The following is a 25013-nucleotide window of genomic DNA, read 5'->3' as shown; positions in this document are numbered from 1 at the left end:
CAAACAAGAAAGTCTGACACTGTTTCCACTGTTTCCCCATCTATTTCCTATGAAGTGAAGGGACCAGATGTCATGATCTTCGTTTTCTGAATGTTGAGCTTTAAGCCAACTTTTTCACTCTCCTCTTTCACTTTCATCCAGAGGCTTTGAGTTCCTCTTCACTTTCTGCCATAAGGGTGGTGTCATCTGCATATCTGAGGTTATTGATATTTCTCCCAGAAATCTTGATTCCAGCTTGTGCTTCTTCTAGTCCAGCGTTTCTCATGATGTACTCTGCATATAAGTTAAATAATCAGGGTGACAATATACAGCCTTGATGTATTCCTTTTCCTATTTGGAACCAGTCTGTTGTTCCATGTCCAGTTCTAACTATTGCTTTCTGACCTGCATGCAAATTTCTCAAGAAGCAGGTCAGGTGGTCTGGTATTCCCATCCCTTTCAGAATTTTCCACAGTTTCTTGTGATCCACACAGTCAAAGGCTTTGGCATAGTCAATAAAGCAGAAATAGACGTTTTTCTGGAACTCTCTTGCTTTTTCCATGATCCAGCAGATGTTGGCAATTTGGTCTAAAACCAGCTTGAACATGTGGAAGTTCACGGTTCACGTATTGCTGAAGCCTGGCTTGGAGAATTTTGAGCATTACTTTACTTATCCTATTTCAACTGATTTAATTGATATCTTTCAGGAAGCCAAGGTTGGCTCATCTGTTTTCAATGAAAATTCAGCCTTTTTTTTTTTGGCAGGAAATCTACCACAAAAGAATGGATACACATATAGGTATCGCTGAGACCCTTTGCTGTTCACCTGAAACTATTACAGTATTGTTAATTGGCTATAACCCAATACAAAATAAAAGAAGAAAAAAATTCAGAAGAAAAAAAAATAGACCACATTTTCCCAGTGACTTAATCATGATTTTTGCTCTCCAGTTTTTTTTATAATGTATATTGTATTTATTTATCTGGTTGCATTGTTGCACCATGTGGGATCTTCACTGCTGTGTGCAGAGTCTTTAGTTACAGAATGCAAACACTTAGTTGCAGCCTATGGGATCTAGTTCCCTGACCAGGGATGGAACCCAGTCCCCTTGTACAGAGAGTCTTAGCCACTGGATCCCCAGAGAAGTCTCTTTTGCTCTCCAATTTGAAAGTCTCCATTCTGCCCTCTTCACACTGCCTGAGTTTGAATCCCTGCTTCATTGCTTACTAACTGTTTGATCCTAGGCTGATGATTGAACCTCCTCATGCTGCAGTCACCTCTTCTGCAAGGTGGAAACAAGAATGATGATATGCCTCTGGTGGGGTTGCTGTGAGGTCTAAGTGCTGAGTACATGTCAGTACTTGGAAGAAAGTCTAAAGATGGAAATATGCTCTCCACCCTTTCAGTGTGTCTCTGGAATTGCATTTATAACCTCATCTGGAGACAAGGGCCAAATACTCTTTGTGAATGAGGGAGTGGACCAAATGGGCCTCCTGCTTCCTCCTCCCACTCCCCAGCTTAGGTTCCCTGTTGAGATATCACAGAGAAATAAAATATTCCCCATGTGTGCATGCTAAGTTGCTTCAGTTGTGTGCAACTCTGCAATTCTATGGACTGTAGCCAACCAGGCTTCTCCCTGTCCATGGGATTCTCCATGCAACAATACTGGAGTTGGTTGCCATGTCCTTCTCTAGGGGATCTTCCTGAACCAGGGATCAAACCCACATCTCCTGTCTCCTGCATTGGCAAGTGGGTTCTCTACCACTAGCACCACCTAGGAAGCCCCCAAATATTCCCCAGGTAAATCAAACTAAAACAAAACATTTGAAGACTCTTAACCTCCCAGAGTTCACTAAGGCTTCTCCAATCACAGCATTTTCCATCTTAAGTGCCATCACACATGCCTCCAGCAGCTCTGTCACCTGCAGTGTGTGGATTTTTTCCTTGCACTGTCCAATGTAGCCATCATTCACAGGGGAGTAGGCCTCTCTATTCTGATAAGGCGTAGAATATGAGCTACAGAGTAATAGTCCAGCCATATGTCCTTCTGCCTTATCTGCAAATCCCCTTATCAGCTGTTTTATTGAGGCTGTTCAGGACACCTGATTATCCTATCCTCACCAGAAAATGCCCTCACTCTGTCTTTCTTGGGCTCCTGCAGGAAAATGCACCAATAATGTAATATCTGCTTTTTTTTAATTGGCATATCAATTAAGACATGCTACCATTGTTTGTATAATTATTAGATTTGTCCCCACTGTTAATCAAAGAAATGCAGATTCAGGCAAAGCTTTTCTTAGAATCATAATACACCCAGTGCTGACACTGTTATATATATTGAGGGCAGTCTAAATCACTGCAGTATCTTCTCCGGGCTAGTACTTTAGCAATAGACATCAAGGGCCTTCAATGCCTCTGACTCAATAATTTCACTTCTGAGACTCTATGCTAAGGAAATAATCCTAAACACAGAAAAAAATCTTTGTGCCCCAAGATGTTCATGTCAGTGTTATTTACCATAGCAAAAGCAATGAAACCATATAAAGACTTAAAAAAAAAAAAAAAAGGAAATGGTTAAATGAGCTACTTTATAATGACCTCATAGAATACTTTGTAGCCATTTAAAATGATACTTTCAATTAAGTTGACAATTTTTGTAATATCACATGAAATGGGGGGAAAGGCAGAATACAAATGTACATATATTGTTGTTTTTCAGTTGCTCAGTTGTGTCCAACTCTTTGTGACACCATGGACTGCAGCACAGGAAGCGTCCCTGTCCTTCACCATCTCCCAGAGCTTGCTCAAACTCATGTCCATTGAATCTGTGATGTCATCCAGCCATCTCATCTTCTGTCATCCCCTTCTCCTCCTGCCTTCAATCTTTCCCAGTATCAGGGTCTTTTCCAATGAGTCAGTTCTTCGCATCAGGTAGCCAAAGTATTGGAGCTTCAGCTTCATCATCAGTCCTTCCAATGAATATTCAGGATTGATTTCCTTTAGGATTGACTGGTGTGATCTTTTGCTTAAAAGAAAGATGAGAAAATATAAAGACACTAATGAATGAATGCTGTCACAGTAATGGTTCAGAGTGCTGTGAGAGTGGATAAGTGTTCAGATTTAGACTGGAGGATCAGGGAAGCCTCTCAGAGAATCTAGAAGTTAGCCAGGGAAAAGGACTACTCAAAGAAGAGGAAACAGCACGTGCAGAGGTTCTGAGTCAGGAAAAACATAACAAATAAACGTTTTTGAGGCGCTGGCTACTGGGTGCTAACAACATATCAAAGTCTTTGTTTTAGATTTGCTGTCCTGTCCAGAACCAGGAGCTAAAATTTCTTTGTATGTAATAAGGATTAATATCATCTGCTGAAAGTGAAAATCACTCAGTCGTGTCTGACTCTTTGCAACCCTATGGACTGTATAGTCCATGGAATTCTCCAGGCCAGAATACTGGAGTGGGTAGCCTTTCCCTTCTCCAGGGGATCTTCCCAACCCAGGTCTCCCTCATTGCAGGAGGATTCTTTACCAGCTGAGCAATCAGGAAGCCCATCTGCTGAAAAGACACTGGCAACTCAGTCTTAGCTTGGCATGTCATGGGGAAAGGAGCAGTAACAGCACTTGTCACCTGCAGTTGTCATGGGGCTGAGGATTCCTGCACTTAAGCCCTTAAAATAGGGCTGGCAAATGGCCAACAAGCACATGAAAAGATGCTCAATATTACTCGCCATCAGGGAAATGCAAATCAAAACCACAGTGAGACACCATTTCACACCAACTAACATGACTATAATAAAAAAAGACAGATAACAACAAGGGTTGGTGAGAATATGGAGAAATCAGAACCCTCATACACTGCTGGTGGGGGCACTAGGGGCGGGGGCAGGGCAAGTTGTGTCCTACTCTTTGTGACCTCATGGACTGTAGCCTACCAGGCTCCTCTGTCCATGGGATTTCCCAGGCAAGAATATTGGAGTGGGTTGCCATATCCTGACCCAGGGATTAGACCCTGGTCTCCTGCATTGCAGGCAGATTCTTTACTGACTGAACCACTGCAGCTCAGCACACTGCCAGTAGGAATAAAAAATGGTGCAGCCACTTGGGAAAACAATTTGCAATTTCCTCAAATGGTTAAACATAGAGTTACCATATAATCCAGCATTCCCACCCCCAAGAGAAATGAAAACCTACATCTACACAAAAATGTGCAGAGGAATGTTCATGGCAACATTACTCACAATAGGAAGAAGTGGAAACAACGCAAATGTCCATCAACAACCCAATGGATGAAGAGATAACAGAGATGTGATATATCCATACCATGGAATAGTATTCATTAATAAAAATAAATTAATTAAATAGAAATGTAATATCAATAAATGCCACGACATGAATCTTGAAAATATTATGCTAAATGAAAGAGGCTGTCACAGAGGACCACATGTAGTCTGATACGATGAACATGAAATGGCAAAAATATACAAACTCATGGAGATAGAAAGAGTACTTGATGCTCAAGACTGGAGTGTTGATGGGAAATGGAGAGTAATTGCCAACAGGTATAGGGTTGCTTTTGAGGGTGATAAAAATGTTCTAGAGTTGACTGTGGTGATAGCTGCATAACTCTGAATATAGGAAAAAAACACTGAACCATGCTTTTTTTTTTTTTTTTTTGGCTGCTATCTCACAGCTTGCAGGATCTTAGTTCCCTGACCAGGGACTGAACTTGCACCATCAGCAGTGAATGGGCTTTAACCACTGGACCACCAGCGAATTCCTTGAACCATGCACTTTAAACAGATGAATTGTATGATATGTGATTTTTATCTCAATAAAGTTGTTATAAAAAATAGGGTCAGACCAATGGGCACATAGTGTGTGCTTAATGTTGGCTAATATCATCACTATTCAATAAATATCTCTTTTCTCTGGATGAAACTTTTCCTTATAATGACAACTGTGAATCAACCAGGAAATTTTCTGAATCGGGGTCATAAATTCAAAGGCTTACAAAAAACATGCAGAAGACAGAAAAAGGTCATAAAGTGAAGGTGCCCAGCATAAAGGAGCGGTGGAGACTGAGTCAAAATGGAAAGCTGATTGCTTCTCACCTCCATCCACATGGGAATCTAGGCCCAAAATTACCAGAGCTGACTTTTCAAGGGAAGGCAGACTTTCAGATTTTTATGTGAAACCTATTGACTTCTAAGTACTGGCATGCATACCTGCGTGCTCAGTTATGTGCAACTCTTTATGACCCCATGGCCTGTAGCCCACAGGCTGCTCTGTCCATGGGATTTCCCAAGCAAGAATTCTGGAGTGGGTTGCCATTTCCTCTTCCAGGAGATCTTCTCCACCCAGGGATCAAGCCCACATCTCCTTCTACTCCTGCATTGGCAGGTGGATTCTTTACCACTGAGCCACTTGGGAAGCCCAAGTATCGGCACCTACCTTAAAATGTTATAAACACTGAGAAGGTCAAAACTTAAACTTGAGCCGACATAGCAGCAGGAAAATTTCAGTCTTCAAGTTGCTTTGTTGTCTCTGCTGACAGTACTTTAGCATGATTCCCAAAATTGTCCCCTGTCCACTTCCCTCCTCCTAAACTCTGGTTTATTCCTCACTTCCTCTGCCAAAACCTATCCAGGCTAAAGAGACAGAATTCATACATAAATAGTTTCTAAACATCCTGGTAGATGCCAAAGTTAGAGTACAGTAGCGTGGAGAGGGATTGGGGGCACACAGCTTTTGATTCCTAATCCAATTAGAGAATCCTACAACAGAGTTTTTATTCAAAGACCAAATTTAATGTACAATCCTATATCTCCAGTAGGGCTTCCCTGGTGGCTCAGATGGTAAAGAGTCTTCCTGCAATGCAGGAGACCAGGGTTTGATCCCTGGGTCGGGAAGATCCATCCCCTGGAGCAGGAAACCCACTCAGGTATTCTTGCCTGGAAAATCCCATGGACAGAGGAGCCTGGTGGGCTACAGTCCATGGGACCGCAGAGTCGGGCACGACTGAGCCACTAACACTTGCGTCTGCAGTGAAGCCGGTTTGCATTAATTTCCAGCACAACATTTAGATATACTGGCCAGAACTTCAATATGGTCTTATTTAGTGTTCAATCCTTTAGAGCATTACAGTTAATTATTTCAGTTTTATGGCACAGTGGAGGCAACAAGCATCCAAGCAGGATGCCTTCTGCCTCTCCTCCCACCCAGTCAGCCCAGGGAGGTGTCAATATAATTATTTAAGGAGTTGAAAGGTAAAGGGCAAGGAAGAGGAAGGGAATTGAGCCAGCAATTATGCACTAATGCTTTGACAGAGAAGCAGATGGCATTCCTTGCATAAATTATTATTTATCCGCGGAATTCCCCTCTGCCTATTACCAATTCCACCCCTTTAAAAAATTCTTTGTTGGGCCTGTGAAGTCCCCTGGCCAGTGTCCAACGTCAACTGCCTCCCCCACATCCCTCCCGGTAGAGACGCAGCGAGGGTGAGAATTCCAAGATGGCCGCAGGTGGGCCGCAAGAGTTTCTGAGGGCATTGATGTTGAGGTCACAGGGAGGAGTCCACTTTAATTTGCAGGCTGGAGGCAGGGTGCAGTGACTCCCTGGACGTGCAAGCAGAAAGTGACGAGCAGGGTTGCCCAGCCTCTGCTTCACCCTCAATAATGAGACTACATTCCCTGGTGGTCTAGTGGTTACAATTCAGTGCTTTCTCTGCTGTGACCCAGGTTCAATCCCTGGTCAGGAAAGCGAGATCCCCCAAGCCGTGCAGCATGGCAATAATAATAATAATAAGACCTACTACATATAGACACCCACCAAAATGCCAGCTCAGGCAACATAGCTTGGAAATTACTATGCATGCCCTCATAGAACCCTTGCATCAGCCCCCAAGGCAAGCAAGAGCACTTCACTGTGGAGAAAAAAAAAAAAAAATGAAGAAACCGAAAGCTGTGAGATAAAGAATTCTGCTAATCCTAATAACAAGACACCTTTTTTTAAAGACTATATAGCTGCATTTTTCGTCTTCCTTTTTTTTTAGCTTGTACAGAGTTATAAAAATCATCTCTACCTTTTCAACGATATATTTTTTTAATTCTTATATTTTTCTGAAGAGAACAAGACTTTTAATCCATGTAATTAAACGCAAAAAAAAAAAAAAAAAAACAGTTCTTAATTCCAGAATACTAAAATGAAAACAAAATCCCCAAGACAGTAATGATACCCAAAACACCTATGGTTTTTTAAGACAGATGGTATTCTCAGCCAACCTTCAGGACAACTCTGGGGGGGGTTACGCTTGTTACGATTTCCTACAGATGGGGGCACTGAGGCTCTGTTCATTGAAGTCATTTCTCAAAGCCTCCAAACCCACAGTCAGCGTGATGTTTGAACCCGGACTTACAGGGATTCCCAGGACAGCCACAGTGTAGTCTCTCCTCTGTATACCACCACCGCCCTCACCCCCTCACCAACAGAAAAATCTACTTCCCAAACATACATATTAGCTGTCTCCCGACATTTTTCAGCAGAGAGAAAACTAAGCCTCTTGGAGGGCAAAGATTGTCCATTTCTCTGTGTCCACTGTCTTGACACTCATGCTCTTCTTGCCTCCTTGGCAATTATACACCAGGATATAATGGGTATATATAAAAGGGTGTACATATGTAAGGGTAGCCATGAGAAGCCAAGTGCTCAATTTGATCCCACTAGCATTTCCCAGAGAAAACTGGCCCTGGCCAGCAGCAGCAGAGACATGGCAAGCACTGGGCATCAGGGCTGACTGAGGCTTGTGGTGGAACAGATGAAGCCAAGACTGTAGCATCAAAAGGGTTTGGATGCTGAACGCCACCTCTACCACTCACTGTGTGAGTTTGAATAAGTCCCTCCGAGGCGTTAATTTTCCCCATCCGTAAAATGGAATATTAATCTGCACCTCATAGGATTACTGTGGAGACATAATGGGATAATGCAGTGACTTTCTAACATTTTTAATACATAGTTAGAGATGCGGATGGAGTCAGCAGTCATGAAATTAAAAGACACTTGATCCCTGGAAGGAAAGCTATGGCATACCTAGACAGCGTATTAAAAGGCAGAGACATCACTTTGCCGACAAACATCTATATAATCAAATCTATGGTTTTTCCAGTAGTCATGTATGGATTTGAGAGTTGGACCATAAAGAAGGCTGAGTGCCAAAGAATTGATGCTTCCAAATTGTGGTGCTGGAAAGACTCTTCAGAGTCCCTTGGACTGCTAGAAGATCAAACCAGTCAATCCTAAAGGAAATCAACCCTGAATATTCATTAGAAGGACTGATGCTGAAGCTGAAGCTCAAATACTTTGCAATCTGATGTGAAGACCCAACTCATTAGAAAAGACCTTGATGCTGGGAAATATTGAAGGCAAAAGGATAAGGGGGCGGCAGAAGATGAGATAGTTAGATAGCGTCACCAACTCAATGAACATAAATCTGAGTAAGCTCCAGGAGATAGTGAAGGACAGGGGAACCTGGCGCACTGGAGTCCATGGGGTTGCAGAGCATCAGACACGTTAGTGACTGAACAACAACAAAAGAGATGCAGTGCATTTCATATCATAACCAAGTTCGTACAGAGAGAAGGGGAGATTCATAAAACCATACTTGGTAATATTCTTTGATAGCTTGGATACTTTCTATGCTAGTCCACTTTTGTGAACTACCACACTACTACCAGTTAAGTTGACTTCATACCCAGTGAAGGATCTTAACTTTTCCCTGTGAAAAGCCAGACACAATAAGCTTCTCCCTGCCCAGCACCAATAACCGTGTTCGCACACCTCCTTTCTTCTGCTGGATTCTGGTAAGAATTTCCTTTGGGTTTGATTATAGACTTGTGAGGAAAAGGACCTGCAGGGGGCGCTGTTTTAAGCGATTGTGAATTCTGGTTTCGTTTTTATTTTACCCTTTTTGTCTGTTGGTCACCGAGTCCAGTTCTGCTTATCTGGATGGCTTCTGTCTTCATCCTCCTCCTCAACCATCTCCAGGCTTCAACTATCCTCAAGGAATGTGAACAAGACCCACCCATCGGTGGAACTGAAGCAAGGAAGAATTCTCAGATGGCTCTCTTTGGATTAAAACTGGGCTGGGCTGCATATGTCTTCCTCTTGGGAGCTCCCTCTGATAGCACTCATTCAATAAACATTTACAGGACTTCCCTGATGGTCCAGGGCTTAAGACTCCATGCTCCCAAATGCAAGGGGCCCAGGTTCAATTACTGGCTGAGGAACTAGATCCCATATGCTTCAGCTAAGACCTGGTTCAGGCAAACAGAAAAATAAAAACAATAACTTGTACATGAGTGTTCATAACAGCACTATGAGTAACAGCCAAAAAAAAAATGCACCAGGCAGTGTGCTAGGCCCTGGAGACCACAGACTCTGCAAATGGCAACGCGGAGGCTTTCTTGGTGGGTTAGTCCCTCCTAACCCCAGAAATTTCTGGGCCTGGAATCACAAAAATCCATAAAAGCAGTAAACTGTTAGATTTCTTACCATAAAAGCATGGACAGTTAAGACTCTCAAGGGGAACTTCCTTGGTGGCTCAGTGATAAAGAATCTGCCTGCCAATGCAGGAGACATGAGTTCGATCCCTGGTCCGGGAGGATCTCACATGCCAAGGAGCCCACACACCACAACTAGAGAGTGTCCCATGCAACTAGAGAAAAGCCTATGGCGCAACAAAGACCCAGCATAACCAAAAAATAAATAAATAAAATAAAAAGACTTTCAGTGGGAGGGGAAATATTATCAGAAGAGGAACATTCTTTAGGTGGCTTATTAACATGTAAAAGCAGAGATCTCAGACAGGCAGACTGAGTGCTGAATCTATCCCACAAACGGGTTTCGCTTCCATATATAATCTTCCCTGGTGGCTCAGCTGGTAAAGACTCTGCCTGCAAGGCAGAAGACCCCAATTCAATTCCCGTGTCGGGAGGAAGCCCTAGAGAAGGGCATGACAACCCACTCCAGTATTCTTGCCTGGAGAATCCCCATGGACAGAGGAGCCTGGCGGGCTACAGTCCATGGGGTCGCAAAGAGTCGGATGCGATGGAGCAACTAAGCACAGCACAGCATAATTTTTCAACTGAGTTGCCAGCATTTGGTATTCCACCTTCCCTGAAATTCCACCTTCCCTGAAAAATTGGAAGTGTTGGCACCAATGGGCCCATATTGAAGGACAACAACCCACAGATGCCGAGTAGCAACTGCCAGCTGCATACAGACAAATGTTCTCCCGTCTGTCGCAGTCCTCACCACTCCCTTCAGGCTTCCTCATCTACATTCCCTGTTGGGGCCCTGGAAGCATTCTAGTTTGCACCCCTTGATCTAAAACATGATGAAGGAAATGTGTATTCGAAGTTGGAAAGAGCTTTCAATCAGGGTGTCAGTCTATGCTCTAAAGGAATAGTTTTTCCAATGTCCCTGTCAGTTCACCAGGGCAAGAAAATAGATGTAGATTTCAGCAGAAGCTTTGTTCAGCCAGAAATTCACTCAGGGGTTGGCAGGCCCACACTGATGGTCAGGTACTAGACAGTATGTGAATTCAGTCAAAGGAGGGTAATTCTAACAGAATGCCTGAATTTGTATTAATTAAGAACAATGCATAATTCGACCTTGCAGATCTTCCAGAATTTTGCTGTTTCTGGATGAAGGGATCTATGAAATAGCTTAGAGTTGGAATAGTCAGTCAGTCTTACAGCAGATGGAGACAGGCGAGGGGTGGGTTAGGAATTAGTCATCAAACATTATGTAATCTCTCTGGGAGAAGAGACACCCCCTCCAGGTCTCATCTGTCCAATGTCACATGTGTACTCATCCACAATTTTTCAGGCTTGATGAGGTGATAGAGGCGAGAAATGTCATGGAACTCTCTGGGAAGCACTATGACATACTAATACATTAAACTTAAAATAACTCAATCCATAATTTTCTCTGAAAATTCTAACAATTGCAAGCATTTACTGACCATAGGCCAAGAATTAGTGTGCATGTGTGTGTGTGTTCAATAGAGTCTGACTCTTTGTGACCCCATGGACTATAGCCTGCCAGGTCCCTCTGTCCATAGAAATTTCCAGGAAAAGATATTAGAGTGGGTTGCCATTTCCTACTCCAGTCCAAGTACCAGGTTCTGTATCAAATGCATTATCTCATTTAATCTTTATAATGTCCTCAATAAGAAAGATGCTATCCTATGTACAATAGCCAGGACATGGAAGCAGCCTAGATATCCATCGACAGATGAATGGATAAATAAGTCATGGTACATATATACAATGGAATATTACTTAGCCATTAAAAGGAATGAATGTGAGTCAACTGTAGTGAGGTGGATGAACTGAGAGCTTGTTACAGACTGAAGTCAGAAAGAGAAAAACAAATACTGTATACTAATGCATATATATGGAATCTAAAAAAAAATAGCTGATGAACTTATTTACAGAGAAGAAATGGAGACACAGACATACAGAACTGACTTGTGGACACAGCAGGGGAAGGAGAGGTTAGAACAAACTGAGAAAGTAGCATTGACATACATACGTTACCATGTGTAACACAGATAACTATTGGGAAGTTGCTGCATGGCACAGGGAGGCCAGCCTGGCCCTCTGTGACATCTAGAGGGGTGGAATGGGGAGGAGGAGGCTCGAGAGGGAGGGGGTATATATACAATTATGACTAATTCTCATTGATGTACAGCAGAGACCACCACAATATTGCAAAGCAATTATCCTCCAATTAAAAAGAGAGAGAGAGAGAGAGACACTATGAGGACAGTAGTCCTGCTTTACAGATGAGAAAAGTAGTGAGATTCCGAGAAGTCATGGGATTTGCCAGATTTAGCAATGAATGAATCAGTGCACAAGGTTAAATGGAAGGGGACCCTCAGAACCATTTGGAATCCACTGCAAGCCAAGTCTAGGAGCGACCTGTAGTGGGTAGAGGATAAAGAAGAGTCAATGGTGGAAATGGAAGAAGCAGCTGGATATGTTAATGTCAGGAGAAGGAGTCACACTGGGATTCTCACTCTGACATATCAGGGCTGACACTGTTCTGTTGGGGGGCTGTCCTGGGTACTGTTGGACATTTAGCAGCATCCCTGACCTCTACCCAGTGTATGCTAGTAGGAACACTCCTTGGTAACAACCCCTGAACGTCTCTGCTGCTGCTGCTGCTGCTAAGTCACTTCAGTCGTGTCTGACTCTGTGCAACCCCATAGACGGCAGTCCACCAGGCTCCCCCGTCCCTGGGATTCTCCAGGCAAGAACACTGGAGTGGGTTGCCATTTCCTTCTCCATTGCATGAAAGTGAAAAGTGAAAGTGAAGTTGCCCAGTCGTGTCCGACTCTAGCGACCCCATGGAGGAGCCTGAACGTCTCTAGGCATTTTCAAATGTCCCCTGAGGGCAAAATCACCTTCAGTCAAAAACCACTGATTACCAAAGAAGCAGTCATCTTCTAAAGCCATCAGTTTCCCTGGCAGCAGCAAAGTTAAGAAAATGGGAAAGGGCCGAGGTGATCCAAGGGCACCAGGTACTTTCAAGAAATTCCCTTCTGTCACAAAATCCATTTAAAAGTAGTAACAGAAGGAACAGAATTTAAAAATATGAGCAACCAAGGGTGAGCTATTCGCACAAAGTCCAAAAGCTTTGGTTTGGGATTGCCACAAGCCTGTCCAAGGAGTAGTCTCCCATGCCCCTGGCTTCCAAATGAAGGTCAAAGATTGAAAAGTAGAAGTTTCTACCCAGTGAGTCTCCATTTCAGTCATCTCCCCACCTCCAACCCAGCTAGGGTCCATCCTGGAGACAGATGTTGCCCAAAAGGACCATGGCGAAGACAGGCCAAGTGAGCGAAAGTGTGGAAACTTCTGAGATTGGCTTGGGTTTGGCACTTACGGAACAATAAACGGAGCCTTTGAAGAGGCTAAACAAAGGAACCATTTGTCTATTCTAGCAGCTACAAAGCGAGGCAAGATTACAGCGAAGGACTAAGGAGCAAAAGAAGAATGCCAAGCTGGAGAGGAGACCAGGGTTTACCGAGTCCAACTCAGACCCTCTGCCAGGATCTAAGGTCCGTGGGTAAGACAGGCAACTGAACGTACTTAACGCGACAGAGAAAACACAGGCTCTAGAGCTTTATGTTAAAAACACTTGCTAATTTTTTTTTTCTTCCTCAGCTTCTTTAATGTATGCAGTATGCTAGAAGCAAGAGTGGGGGGAGAGAAACAACATTCAAAAACATGCATTTTTAAAAAGGCACAAAGCTTTTCTTCATTGCTTTTTTTGATATCATTCCTATGAATTAATGATGCTGGATTTTATTTGCTTGTCTGTTGGAGAGCTTTCCTGTACTTCTCTCACTGGGAAAAAGGTTGGCATTAAAATGCTCGTCAGACTTTCCCTTCTTTTAACATTCCCTGGCTAGCTTGGTTTTAATCTAACAGTCCTTTCCAAATGATCTTTCTGCTGGAGCTATGTATGTATTTATCATTCTCCCCCGACCCTTTCCTTGACAGTCCTCAATGACTTGAAGGGTTTTTCTTTCTTTCTTTTTTAAAGTCAGTTACTTATTGATTTTGGCCACACAGCATGTGGGATCTTAGTTCCCCAAACCAGGCACTGAACCCAGGCCCCCTGCAATGGACACACAGAGTCCTAACCACTGGACTGCCAGGGAAGTCCCTAAAAGGGTTTTGAAATAGCATCCCAATCACCTTTGAGGGGCTTTCTGTCTCATCTCCAGGTTGCAGCTAGCTTTTTGATCAGCCACATCCAGTTTCTTTCCACTGCTCTTGTCTATCGAAGATCCATAGGAAAGTTTCTCAGGGTGGGCTGGAGGGGGAGAGATATTCAAAGAAGGGGAGGAGACTGGTGTTACCTTATACAAGTCACACATTCTGAATCTCACCATCCTGTGCCTGCAAAGAAAGGAGAAAGAGTGGTCAAATTGCTCATTCTTTCTGTACTTCATTTTTCCTATAAAACTGATACATGACTGTCATTGTAAGAATATGCAGAGATCGAATCACTTCCAGTTATACCATCCTGAAGGAAAAAAAAACAAAAACATGTTTCCTGCAGTAACACAATGTTCTCTTCCATGAGGCAATCATACTGGACCTGGAGTCCCTACCCTGTGGGTGAAAACAGAGCTGCCGTTTGGGCGATCTGTCTCTTCTTAGAAACCCAGCAGCACCCCAGAAAGGAAGGAGATGCTCAGCTTGGGAGCGTCCTTAGACCAGCAAACCAGAAATGTTCATTTAATAGACACCTTGCACCGACTTCCAAAAGGAAGTAGAAAGACCGAGGCTGTCCCTTAAAAACCTTTCTTAAAAGACAAACTTCATCAGCTATTTCCGGGTGATCAGGATCAGAAACTCTTTATGTTTTATTCTAAGTTCTGTTATTTTTCTATTTATAACTTTTATTTTACAGTAACGTGCATCTCTTGGGTCATCTCGAAAGATATTATTAGTTTTAAATTCCCTTGCCATTTCTCAACCCAGAAAATGTCTCTTCTAGGTCAAATGGCTCTTTAAAATTACTAAAAGAAAGATAGAGAGGTCCCTTAAGACAAGCCTTGCTGAGACATGGCTTTCCATTTCTTCGGCTGTGAAATGGGATGGCCCCTACCTTATTTGGAAGCACAAAACTCCAGGCTGCTACTTGAAAATAACACCACAGTTGATACTACTAGCCTGGGAGAGAAGGCTGAGTCCTGAACCCACCAACAGCATCTCTGCTTGGGGTTCACATCACCTACACATGGCTGGCATGGTTTGGTAGTCAGACCTTAAGACAGGTATAACAGCCATCTTTAGCAACTTTCAGAAACTACCATCTGAGGTCAAACTAGACCTACTTTTATTGTTGTTGCTTGATTTATTGGTTTTGAATTTGTGTGTGTGTGTGTGTGTGTTTCTTGCCACAGTAGAGAGCAGTCATTCAGGCTCCATTCAGTCATTCAGATTCCTAGGAAAACAACCCAAGAGACCTCTTCCAGGAAGGAGTTCCTGCTGTCACGTTTCCTGAGGATCTATCAGGTGATAAGACACTGTCAAGCATCCTTCTGGTCACAGAGACCTATCTGAAATATTCACACTCATTAAACATGCTATGTAAATTTCCTGCTCATTTACTTCCACCTTTATCGCTCAGTTGTTTTGATATGAAAGCTTTTTATTAAAATGATCCTTTACACTTTTTTCCCAGTGGAATCCCAAATGCCCCCCCTTCATCGTTATGAAAACATCTGGCTCTTCACCAATTTTTTTTTTCATTTAAATAAAGCAGTAAGCAAAACTAACTCCTCACCTTTCCCTTTGACTCCACTTCCCCAATAAATCTAACGTCTTTCTCTAAAACTTGGTGGCTAGATGATTGGTTTCCACGGTGTGTAGTCTAATGCGTGTTTTGCTGCTTTAGAATTTTGCTGGAATATTTTTCATGTGTATACTTGTTAATTATTTCACCGTTTCCCATAAATGGAATCAGCTCTCTATAGGGTGATGTTCGTTGTCTGTAAGTGCCTGCGTGCTCAGTTGCTCAGTCATGTCCGACTCTGCGACCCCATGGATGATAACCTGCCAGGCTCCTCTGTCCACGGGATTTCTTCAGGCAAGAATACTGGAATGGGTTGCCATTGCCGCCTTCAGGGGATCTTCTCGACTCAGGGATCGAACCTGCATCTCCTGCGTCTCCCGCATTGGAAAGCAGATTCACCACTTAGCCACCTAGGAAGCCTGACCGTGTAGCTATGGGTTAATTTTCACCACCTCTTATGCAGTTGGACAGCCGCCTCTGAACCACTCTTCTCTCCAGTGATTCCTCTTCTTTCCACCTCTCTGCAGTTGGCCTGAAGGAATCATAAAACGGCGGCTGGAAACTCAATTTAAGGAACCGCCCCTTCCTCAGCCCGGTGCTCCGGGACGCCCCTGCCCCCACCCGACCCGCCAGCCCTCAGCTGGCATCCGGACGCAGCGACCTAGGCTGCCAGTAGAGGGCACACTTACTTTAACTTTCGCAAACCTGGGGCGCGGGTGCAGCTCTGGGAGGGGGCAGGGAAAGACGCTTTGCAGCAAAACCCTGGCTAGGGATTGGTCACTTGCGTTTTCGGCAAAGACCTGGAGGCTGGAGGAATTTGCAGTCCTTAAAACCGACTTGTGCCTTGTGCCTGATTTGGAGGAAGTTACTACTCTTTTAACAATCGAACGCCGAGCAGCAAACTCAACGGGTAATAATTTATCTCAAACACAAGCATGACATAGGCGAGCCCTCCCTGTCCCGAATTTTTTTTTCACTTTTGGAAGGAGGGGGAAGAGGCGTGGAAAAGTTTACTTATAACGCCCTTGGATGAGGGACCGGGGCTGGGATAGAGCCTCTGTATAATGCAGAATAGTAAATCCCTAGGGGATATGCATTATATGTTAAATATAGATTCATTGAGGGAGTGAACAAATCATGTGTCGTGTTGGGCAAAATTCTAGGTCGACGTGAACATGAAAAGTATACAGATGTACGTGGATTCTATTATACATACACACTTACTATGGTATTCAGAAAAAAATTTAAGAGTCAGTGAGCTAGGAAATCAATGCCTGAAATTCGGCCAATTTTTAATTGGCTCAAGACACTGCCAGTCCCCCTCCACCCCAAGAAACGGAAGTAATACTTGGCTCCTCTCCTTAGATGAGAATCGATGCATTGTGTGTGTGTGTGTGTGTGTGTGTGTGTGTGTGTGTGTGATTTCGAGTCCAATGATAAAGAGAAAAGCAGACCCAGAAAGGAAGTCAACGTCCGGTTTGTCCAAGCAGGAAAGAGTTAACGGTTTTCCTTACCGGGGACTCTGCCGACTCCCCAGGCAGGATCCGCCGGCTCGCCCCCTTCCCTCTTCTGGGGAGTCTGGTCCCGCGGCTCGCGCCCCCCTCCCCCGGGCTGTATCCTCCCGTCTAGCGCCTTTCATTTTTCCCCAAACCTGGGAGCCCAAGAGTGGTGCAAACCGGCGCCACGGGGCGCAAAGAGGATTCGTCTCTTTTCTGAAACCTGGCTGCGGAATTGGGAACTCCGAGAGAGAGGCGCGGGGGTGGGATGGGGGTGTAGACGGACGGGGGTGGTCCCCCGCGGCGCGCACCCGCGGGCGCGCTCCTCCCTTACTCCAGCTCCGGAACCCGCAGAAAGATCTCAGGGATTAGCGCGTACCGCGGGGAGGCTGGGGGAGAGGAACGCTGGCCCCCGCGGAGATACGTGTAGGTCTGCGCGGGCAGGGCCAGGAGTGGGGGCCCTCTGAGACTTTGGCAGCAATCGGGGGATTCATTGTGGGTGGAAGGTGCCCAGTCGAGAAAGCTGCGCACACCCAGAATGCATAACACCCCCAACAAATGCAATGGGTGTTTATTCACAACGCGCTCTCCAAGTATACGTGGCAGCGCGTTGCTGAATTATTTTAGTAATTCCAGGCACCATTTTTCTTCCGTATACCTCTGATCAGGTATCCCATTGACACTTAAAAAACTCCCCGGCAAACACACACTCAGAGCGCGCGCCCATCAATACCCCTTCTTTCCTCCTCTCTTCGCAGGAGTTATTTTCCAAAGGCTGCCCCTTCCCCGGCCTTAGGGAGGCGCCCTTCCACCCGGACGTGCATGGCGCAGCCGTGGGTACACGGTGTATTCTCAGCGTCGAGGGATCAGCGGTTCTGCCCCAGATGATTTAAGAACACAGGACAAGTATGCGGTTTGTCCAACACAGCGCTGCTCCAGAGGAACCAAGCAGCGCAGAGAGACGGTTTGAGCGGGAGCAAAAGAAAATGGTAGGCGAGCGCAGTTAATTCATGCGGCGCTCTGACCGTGTTTACACCCGAGAGCTCGACGCAATGGAGTGCCAGGCTCAAAGAGCTGAATCTCCTCCCCTCCTCACCAGCGCCCCTCCCGGGTTCCTAAAGCAGAGAGCGGGGGAGACAGAAAAAAGATCCTCTCTGGTGAGTCCCCGCCCACCAGCCCTTTATAGGCGAGGGTCTCCGCTGCGGAGGACCCCCCGGCTGCGCATCTCGCGGCTACCGCTGCGGCTGGCTCGCCGCGGCCGCCGCCTGGCTCCACCACTGCCTGGAAGGGCAGGGCTACTCTGAGGCTTGGCGGGAAAAAGAACAGAGGGGAGGGGCCGTACCTTCTCGGTATAAAAGCCAGTTTTCTGGGCTTTATCTGACTCGCTGTAGTAATTCCAGCGAGAGGCAGAGGGAGCGTGCGGGCGGGCCCTCCAGGGTGGAAGAGCCGAGCTAGCCTAGCGAGCGGAGTCGCGCTCCGGGCGCCCGGGGAAGGGAGATCCGGAGTCAAAGGGGGGCTTCTGCGCCTTCAGCCCGGCCGGCCCCCACCCCACCCACCCCGCGGACCCCTGCTAGCGGTCCGCCACCCGCGCCGCATTCGCGAAACTTTGCCCACTGGAACTTACAACATCCGAGCGACACCAAGACTCCCCGGACGCAGAGAAGCTCTTCTGCCTTTTTGGGGAGACACTTTCCCCCGCCGCTGCCCACGACCCGCGCCTCTGAAAGGCGCTCCTCGCCGTTTTTTGGACGCTAGATTTCCTTCGGATAGTGGAAATACGGGTGAGCACCCGGACCTATTGGCCTTTTTCATTTATTTTTGCTACCTCCTTAACGCCGCGATGAGCAGAACGCCCGAATCGAGTGTCTTTTCTCCCATTCCTGCGCTATTGACACTTTTCTCAGAGTAGTTGTGGCTGGTCGGGTTGGAGTGGAGAGGAACCAGAACTGGGTCGGGGTACAGTGACTTGTCAAGATGGGAAGAGAGAGGAAGGCAGAGGGAAACCGGGGGTGCGTTTTCTGAAAGTAGCCTTTAGAGGTTTTTCCTCGCCTTAGATGGACGCTGACCCCGGCCGGGTGGACATTCATGCTTTATTGCATTAATTGCTTTTTTGCCTTTTGTCGGGAAGAAGAAGGGTATGCTTCGCGGTTGGCAGAAAACCCTTTACATCCTGAACTCCTTGGAGTAAGAATTACACATTGCATATGTGAGCGAAGAAAGCTCCGCAGCCGCTGACTTTTCCCTGTCTGGAAAAGGGCATTTAAATTTCGGCTTACTGCATTTCTGACAGCCGGAGACAGACACTGCGGCGCGTCCCACCGCCGATCCCCTCGGCGTCTTCAACGCTCCCGGCTCCTTTTAGAAGTTGGCCTTTGGCTTTTTTTTTTTTTTTAAGGATAATAAAATTAAAGATTTTGGTCTACAGAGAGGTTAGGATTCGGTGTTGGGAAGGCGCGGGGACGGGGAAAAGGAAGGTGGGGCAAAGATGTGTCCGAGTCTCCTGGAATTATTGACTCGGGGTCGGAGGGAATGAGGGCAAAATCTCTGCACCCAGCCTTGGCTCCCCGGCCGCCTCCGGGGTCCCCGCGCGGGTGTCCCTGCGCCCCCTGAGATGCGGAGGACGGCCAGGAGCGGGGCTCCGGGCTTTTCGAGAACAGCTGCTACCCTCGGCGGGTGAGGGGGAAGACGCCAGGCTCCGGGCGCAGAATCGTAGCAGGGTTTCTGGCGCAGTTGGGTCGCCGTATTGAGTGTTGAAGGGAGACGTCTCTGTTATTATTTAACACTCTCCTTTTATTTATGGGGGGGGGGGGGGGCTGGTTGGAGAAGGGCTAAGGCTCAAAGCTGAGCTAGCCACCCCAGCCGGAGAGAGAAGGAAAGCCCGCAAAGGAAGGAAGGGGGGCGCGCTGGGGGTAGGGATGCGGGAGGCGGAGAAGGGAGGCTGGGAGGGGCGGCGGCGCCGGCAGGGGAAGCAGCGAGACGAGGGCGCGCGAGTGGGAACGGGCGCGGCGCTAGGGACCCGGGAGCGGGAGGGGGCTGAGCGCAACCGCTCCAGCCATGGCGCCTCTCGCCGCCTCCTTCAGGTGGCGCAAAACTTTGCGCCTCGGCGTTTGGCAGATCCTATTCTCCACCGCCGCCGCTGCCACCGCCGCCGCCGCCTCCCCCGGCCTGTGACGGAGGCCAAAGCTGATTTCGATTGCTCGGCGGTGGCGGGGCAGACTCCCGGGCTTCGCGCTCCAGGCTCCCCGCCGGGGAGCAGAAAAGCCCCGCGGCGCTGAGGAGCTGGTTCGCCAAGTGTGTGTCTGAGATAGTAGAGGGTAACTAAGAGCGGGCTAAAAGGGTGCCTTTTTTGTCCGTTCCCCACCTCCCATCAGCCCCATTTAGGGATAGCGCTGGAAGGGGAGTGGTTCTGGATTGTGGCGCGCGGCGCGCGGTGCGCGCTGCGTGGGGTTTCAGCACCATCCAAGACCCCTTTAACTCAAGACTTGCCCCGTCTTTGTGTGCCCCCTCCGGCAGGCTTGCAGCGATGCCCCTCAACGTCAGCTTCGCCAACAAGAACTATGACCTCGACTACGATTCGGTGCAGCCTTATTTCTACTGCGACGAGGAGGAGAACTTCTACCACCAGCAGCAGCAGAGCGAACTGCAGCCGCCGGCGCCCAGCGAGGATATCTGGAAGAAATTCGAGCTGCTGCCCACCCCGCCCCTGTCCCCTAGCCGCCGCTCCGGGCTCTGCTCGCCGTCGTACGTCGCGGTCGCCTCCTTCTCGCCCAGGGGAGACGACGACGGCGGCGGCGGCAGCTTCTCCTCAGCGGACCAGTTGGAGATGGTGACCGAGCTACTAGGAGGCGACATGGTGAACCAGAGCTTCATCTGCGACCCCGACGATGAGACCCTCATCAAAAACATCATCATCCAGGACTGTATGTGGAGCGGCTTCTCGGCCGCCGCCAAGCTCGTCTCGGAGAAGCTGGCCTCTTACCAGGCTGCGCGCAAAGACGGCGGCAGCCCGAGCCCCGCCCGCGGGCACGGCGGCTGCTCCACCTCCAGCTTGTACCTGCAGGACCTGAGCGCCGCCGCCTCCGAATGCATCGACCCCTCGGTGGTCTTCCCCTACCCGCTCAACGACAGCAGCTCGCCCAAGCCCTGCGCTTCCCCGGACTCCACCGCCTTTTCTCCGTCCTCTGACTCTCTGCTCTCCTCTGCTGAGTCCTCCCCGCGGGCCAGTCCCGAGCCCCTGGCGCTCCATGAGGAGACCCCACCCACGACCAGTAGCGACTCTGGTAAGCTGGGACCCTCCAGGCGCGTCAGAGGGGTCGGCTGGCTGTCTTTCCTATTCTCATTGGCTGCCAACTCAAGGGGCCACACTTCAGTTGCCCCCACTCCCCGCCCCCCGCCCCCAGCCTTTCCCCCCTTATATTTGGAAAAGAAATGGAAAGTCTGGAAGGATCTGGGAGCTCACCATCCCTGAAACACTGAGCCTTAGTGTTCTTCCCACTCCTTCCCCTAAGATAGCCCTAGTGGCCAGTCCTCTCCTTTCCCTTCCCTCCCCTTAGGAATTTCTTTTGGGTTTTTAAATCTTCTAGCTTATCTAGCAACTCAATCCGCTCCCTCTTACCCCTCTTAAGCATTTTAATTGCCCTGGAAGGGGGCGGGGCGAGTCGTCGTCGTGGAGTTAAGAGAGGATTGATCTCTCCGAGAGTGAATGAATTACCTCCCTCCTCCCTTCAGAGTTGTTGGGATCTAATGGACTACAGATCAACAAAAATGAAGAGAGTCAGTGTACAGAGACCGGGCAGCCTCCCTCCTGAGCGCCGGGAGCTAGTGAAAAGTGCCTTAAAAGTGTATGGACTGAGTTGGGATCTTTGCACCTCTTTTGAACACTTAAAAGCCAGACCTTTCCAAAATTGGACTTCGTTTTTTCCTTCCCCCACCTTCTAGGACTTTTGGCAAAGCTGCAAGACTTTTTTTTTTTCTTTTTGCACTTCCAGTAAGATAGGGGGTTGCTAAAGTTATACCAAAGATTTGCAGCTATCATTTGCAACACCTGAAGGGTTCTTGGTAAAGATAAAGTCCCTTGCAAATAGGAGGTGCTTGGGAATGTGCTTTGTCTGGGTGTGTCCAGGGCCTCATTAAGTCTTAGGTAAGAATTGGCATCAATGCTGTATCCTGGTAAATTGTAATTTTCTTGTCTGTGCCATAAACCCAGCTGTCATTTTCCTCCCTGAGACTCTGTCTTCTTGAGAAGAAAAGCAGAGATGATTGGCTACCTGTCTGGGAATAACTTTGTGCCAGGGTCCTTTTTATTTTTTTAGCCACACCCAATGGCATGTGGGATGCTTAGTTCCCCAACCAGGGATCAAAACTTGCCCCCTGTGTTGGAAGCATGGAGTCTTAACCACTGGACTGGCAGGGACGTCCTCCGGGTCCTCTCTTACCTAATAATCCTTTGTATTGGCATAGCATTAATTTCATCTGGTCACTGATTGCTTTAAGGAAACCGTTGTTAACTGGGTGATTTTTTCTTTCTTTCTTAAAGAGGAAGAACAAGAGGATGAGGAAGAAATTGATGTTGTTTCTGTGGAAAAGAGGCAGCCCCCTGCCAAAAGGTCAGAATCGGGGTCACCCTCTGCCGGCAGCCACAGCAAACCTCCTCACAGCCCGTTAGTCCTAAAGAGATGCCACGTGTCTACCCATCAGCACAATTACGCAGCGCCCCCCTCCACTAGGAAGGACTATCCCGCCGCCAAGAGGGCTAAGTTGGACAGTGGCAGGGTCCTGAAACAGATCAGCAACAACCGCAAATGTGCCAGCCCGAGGTCTTCGGACACGGAGGAGAATGACAAGAGGCGGACACACAACGTTTTGGAGCGCCAGAGGAGAAACGAGCTGAAACGCAGCTTTTTTGCTCTTCGTGACCAGATCCCAGAGTTGGAGAACAATGAAAAAGCCCCCAAGGTAGTTATCCTTAAAAAAGCCACAGCGTACATCCTGTCGGTCCAAGCAGAGCAGCAAAAGCTCAAGTCAGAAATAGACGTGTTGCAGAAGAGGCGAGAACAGTTGAAACTCAAACTTGAACAGATACGGAACTCTTGCGCCTAAATTGACCTATTGGAGGGAGGAACTGGACTCCCTCAGGAAATTCTCATTTGTTACTAAGGGAAAGTGAGGAAAAAGGTTCCCTCTGTCAACTCCTTACATAGGAACATCTTTCATATGCATGAACAACCTCACAACCTTGGCTGGATCTTTAAGACTGAAAGATTTAGCCATACTATAAACTGCCTCAACTTTGGGCATAAAAGAACTTTTTTTTTATGCTTACCATTTTTTTTTTCCTTTAACAGATTTGTATTTAAGAATTGTTTTTAAAAACTCCTGAATTTCACCCAATTTTCCTTTGTAAATATAGCCATTAAATGTAAATAACTTTAATAAAATTTATAGTAGGTATTCCTACTATAATATAGGTATAATTTTTTTATTTAAGTACATTTTCCTTTTTAAAGTTGATTTTTTTTCTATTGTTTTTAGAAAAAATAAAATATCTTCAAATATATAATTGAGCCAAATCTTAAGTTGTGTTTTGTTTCTTTCTCTTTTTTCCCCCCTCATTCCCTTTTCATCAATTGCAAATTAACAGTATTTGGCCCTTAAGGGAAATGAGCTTACAAGGATAGGAAAAGAAGTCATTTAAGAAAGGGTGAGGGCTTTTCTTTGTTCTGATGGGTCTGGGGACTTAAGGTCTTTAAGTTCTCAGGGTTATAAGATGCTTCCTGGAGATCTGTGATAAGGGCCAGAGTTGATACTTCAAAGAATGAAAGGGCAATAGGCTATTGAGAAGGTTAGAGGTAGGTAAAAGGGATGCTAGAAGTTAAAGATAACAGTTATGAATACAAAGGAAGGTGAGGACTGGGGATTTGGAAGAAGATGAAGGAAAAACTCAGTTTGGAGGTTCCATGCCATTCCCCAGCTCCATTGGAACCTGGGGTTCTGCCCATTGAAACAGTCAATGGCAAAAGAGTAGGAACTGACTTTTGCTGCTAACCTGCAGTAGCAGGCACTCTGGGAGACAAGTTATTAACCCTATTTTACAAAAAGGGGAATATAGAAGCTCAGAGTGGTTATAGAACTTCTCCACAGCTACACAGTAAAAGGCTGAGTCCAAGTCCCGTATTTATTGAAAAGCACTCCACACTTGGCTATCATGCTTGAGTTCTTCCTGTGTTGGCAGTACTGAGATCAAGGATGCTTTGGGGTTGGGGCCTGATGGGCTGACACAAGAAATAACCATATTTAGGTTTCAGGCATTTTTCTAAGCATTCTCCTTCTCGTAACTACCCCCAGCAGCTGTATGAAGAAGGTACTGTTGATTTCTCCATGATAAGGAAACTCATCCATGTGCCTAAGGTGCACTGATAAATGAAGAACAGAAGCAGGATTCCAAGGCAGGCTTAACCTGTGCTAATCCACCTCTCAAACAAGCCAATAGCATTAAACTGGCCGGTCTCAAGGACCTGAGGTTTCAGCACTTAGACCTGATGGAACCTCAGTTCTTCTTTTCTCCTTTTATTTTGTATTTGTTTGTATTTTGTTGTTCCTTGCTTAGTTTTTCCTTTCACAAAAAGAAACTCACAGCTCATTCACGCCTGTTGTTGTTCAGTCACTAAGTCCTGTCTGACTCTTTGTGACTCTATAAACTGCAGCAGGCCAGGCTTCCCTGTCCTTCTCCATCTCCTGGAGTTTGCTCAAAGTCATGTTCATTGAGCCAGTGATGCCATCCATTCACTCCTACCTTAGTCATTTGTTAAATGAGTCTCACCAGTTGCTCCTGGAAAGCAGCCAGTATGGAAATGCTACTGTCCAGATCATAAAACATACTTGGTCTTCATCATGTGAGTCATTATTATTTTGGAAATGACAAACTCCCCTTCCTTTCAACCCCTTTCACACAGGGACACGCATGATACATGCTCATCACTAGAACGTGAAAGGCATTTTTGAATGTAGATTTTAGGCTTCCCTAGTGGCTCAGAATGGTAGGGGTAAAGAATCTGTGATGAAAGAGACCTGAGTTCGATCCCTGAGTTGGGAAGATCCCCTGGAGGAGGGAATGGCAACCCACTCCAATATTCTTGCCTGGAGAATTCCACAGACAGAGGAGCCTGGCA

The 25013-nt window shown here is 46.6% G+C and overlaps 1 protein-coding gene and 1 long non-coding RNA gene across 3 annotated transcripts; one reads left to right on the top strand and one right to left on the bottom strand.

The window, feature by feature from the left end:
• Positions 1-2600: 2600 nt before the first annotated feature.
• LOC132342183 (uncharacterized) lies at positions 2601-13943 on the bottom strand. Its single transcript, XR_009490453.1, has 2 exons — positions 13905-13943; positions 2601-3005 (listed from the first exon to the last, which is right to left on the bottom strand). It is a non-coding gene; the product is annotated as an uncharacterized lncRNA (long non-coding RNA).
• Positions 13944-18224: 4281 nt separating this feature from the next.
• MYC (MYC proto-oncogene, bHLH transcription factor) lies at positions 18225-23420 on the top strand. Of its 2 annotated transcripts, none has more exons than NM_001046074.2 (3): positions 18225-18626; positions 20359-21125; positions 22382-23420. In NM_001046074.2, the coding sequence occupies exons 2-3, from the start codon at positions 20369-20371 to the stop codon at positions 22942-22944; spliced, it is 1320 nt and encodes a 439-aa protein (NP_001039539.1). In that variant the 5' UTR covers positions 18225-18626; positions 20359-20368; the 3' UTR covers positions 22945-23420. The 2 variants fall into 2 exon arrangements, with proteins under 2 accessions (NP_001039539.1, XP_010810231.1); XM_010811929.4 differs by lacking the exon at positions 18225-18626 and adding an exon at positions 20040-20136 and having other exon boundaries at positions 22382-23414.
• The last annotated feature ends 1593 nt before the right edge of the window (positions 23421-25013 follow it).

The sequence above is a fragment of the Bos taurus genome, chromosome 14 (genome assembly GCF_002263795.3).
Source record: "Bos taurus isolate L1 Dominette 01449 registration number 42190680 breed Hereford chromosome 14, ARS-UCD2.0, whole genome shotgun sequence".
Classification (NCBI taxonomy): domain Eukaryota; kingdom Metazoa; phylum Chordata; class Mammalia; order Artiodactyla; family Bovidae; genus Bos; species Bos taurus.
The sequence above is the reverse complement of the archived record's forward strand: the minus strand, read 5'-3'. Positions and strand labels throughout refer to the sequence as shown.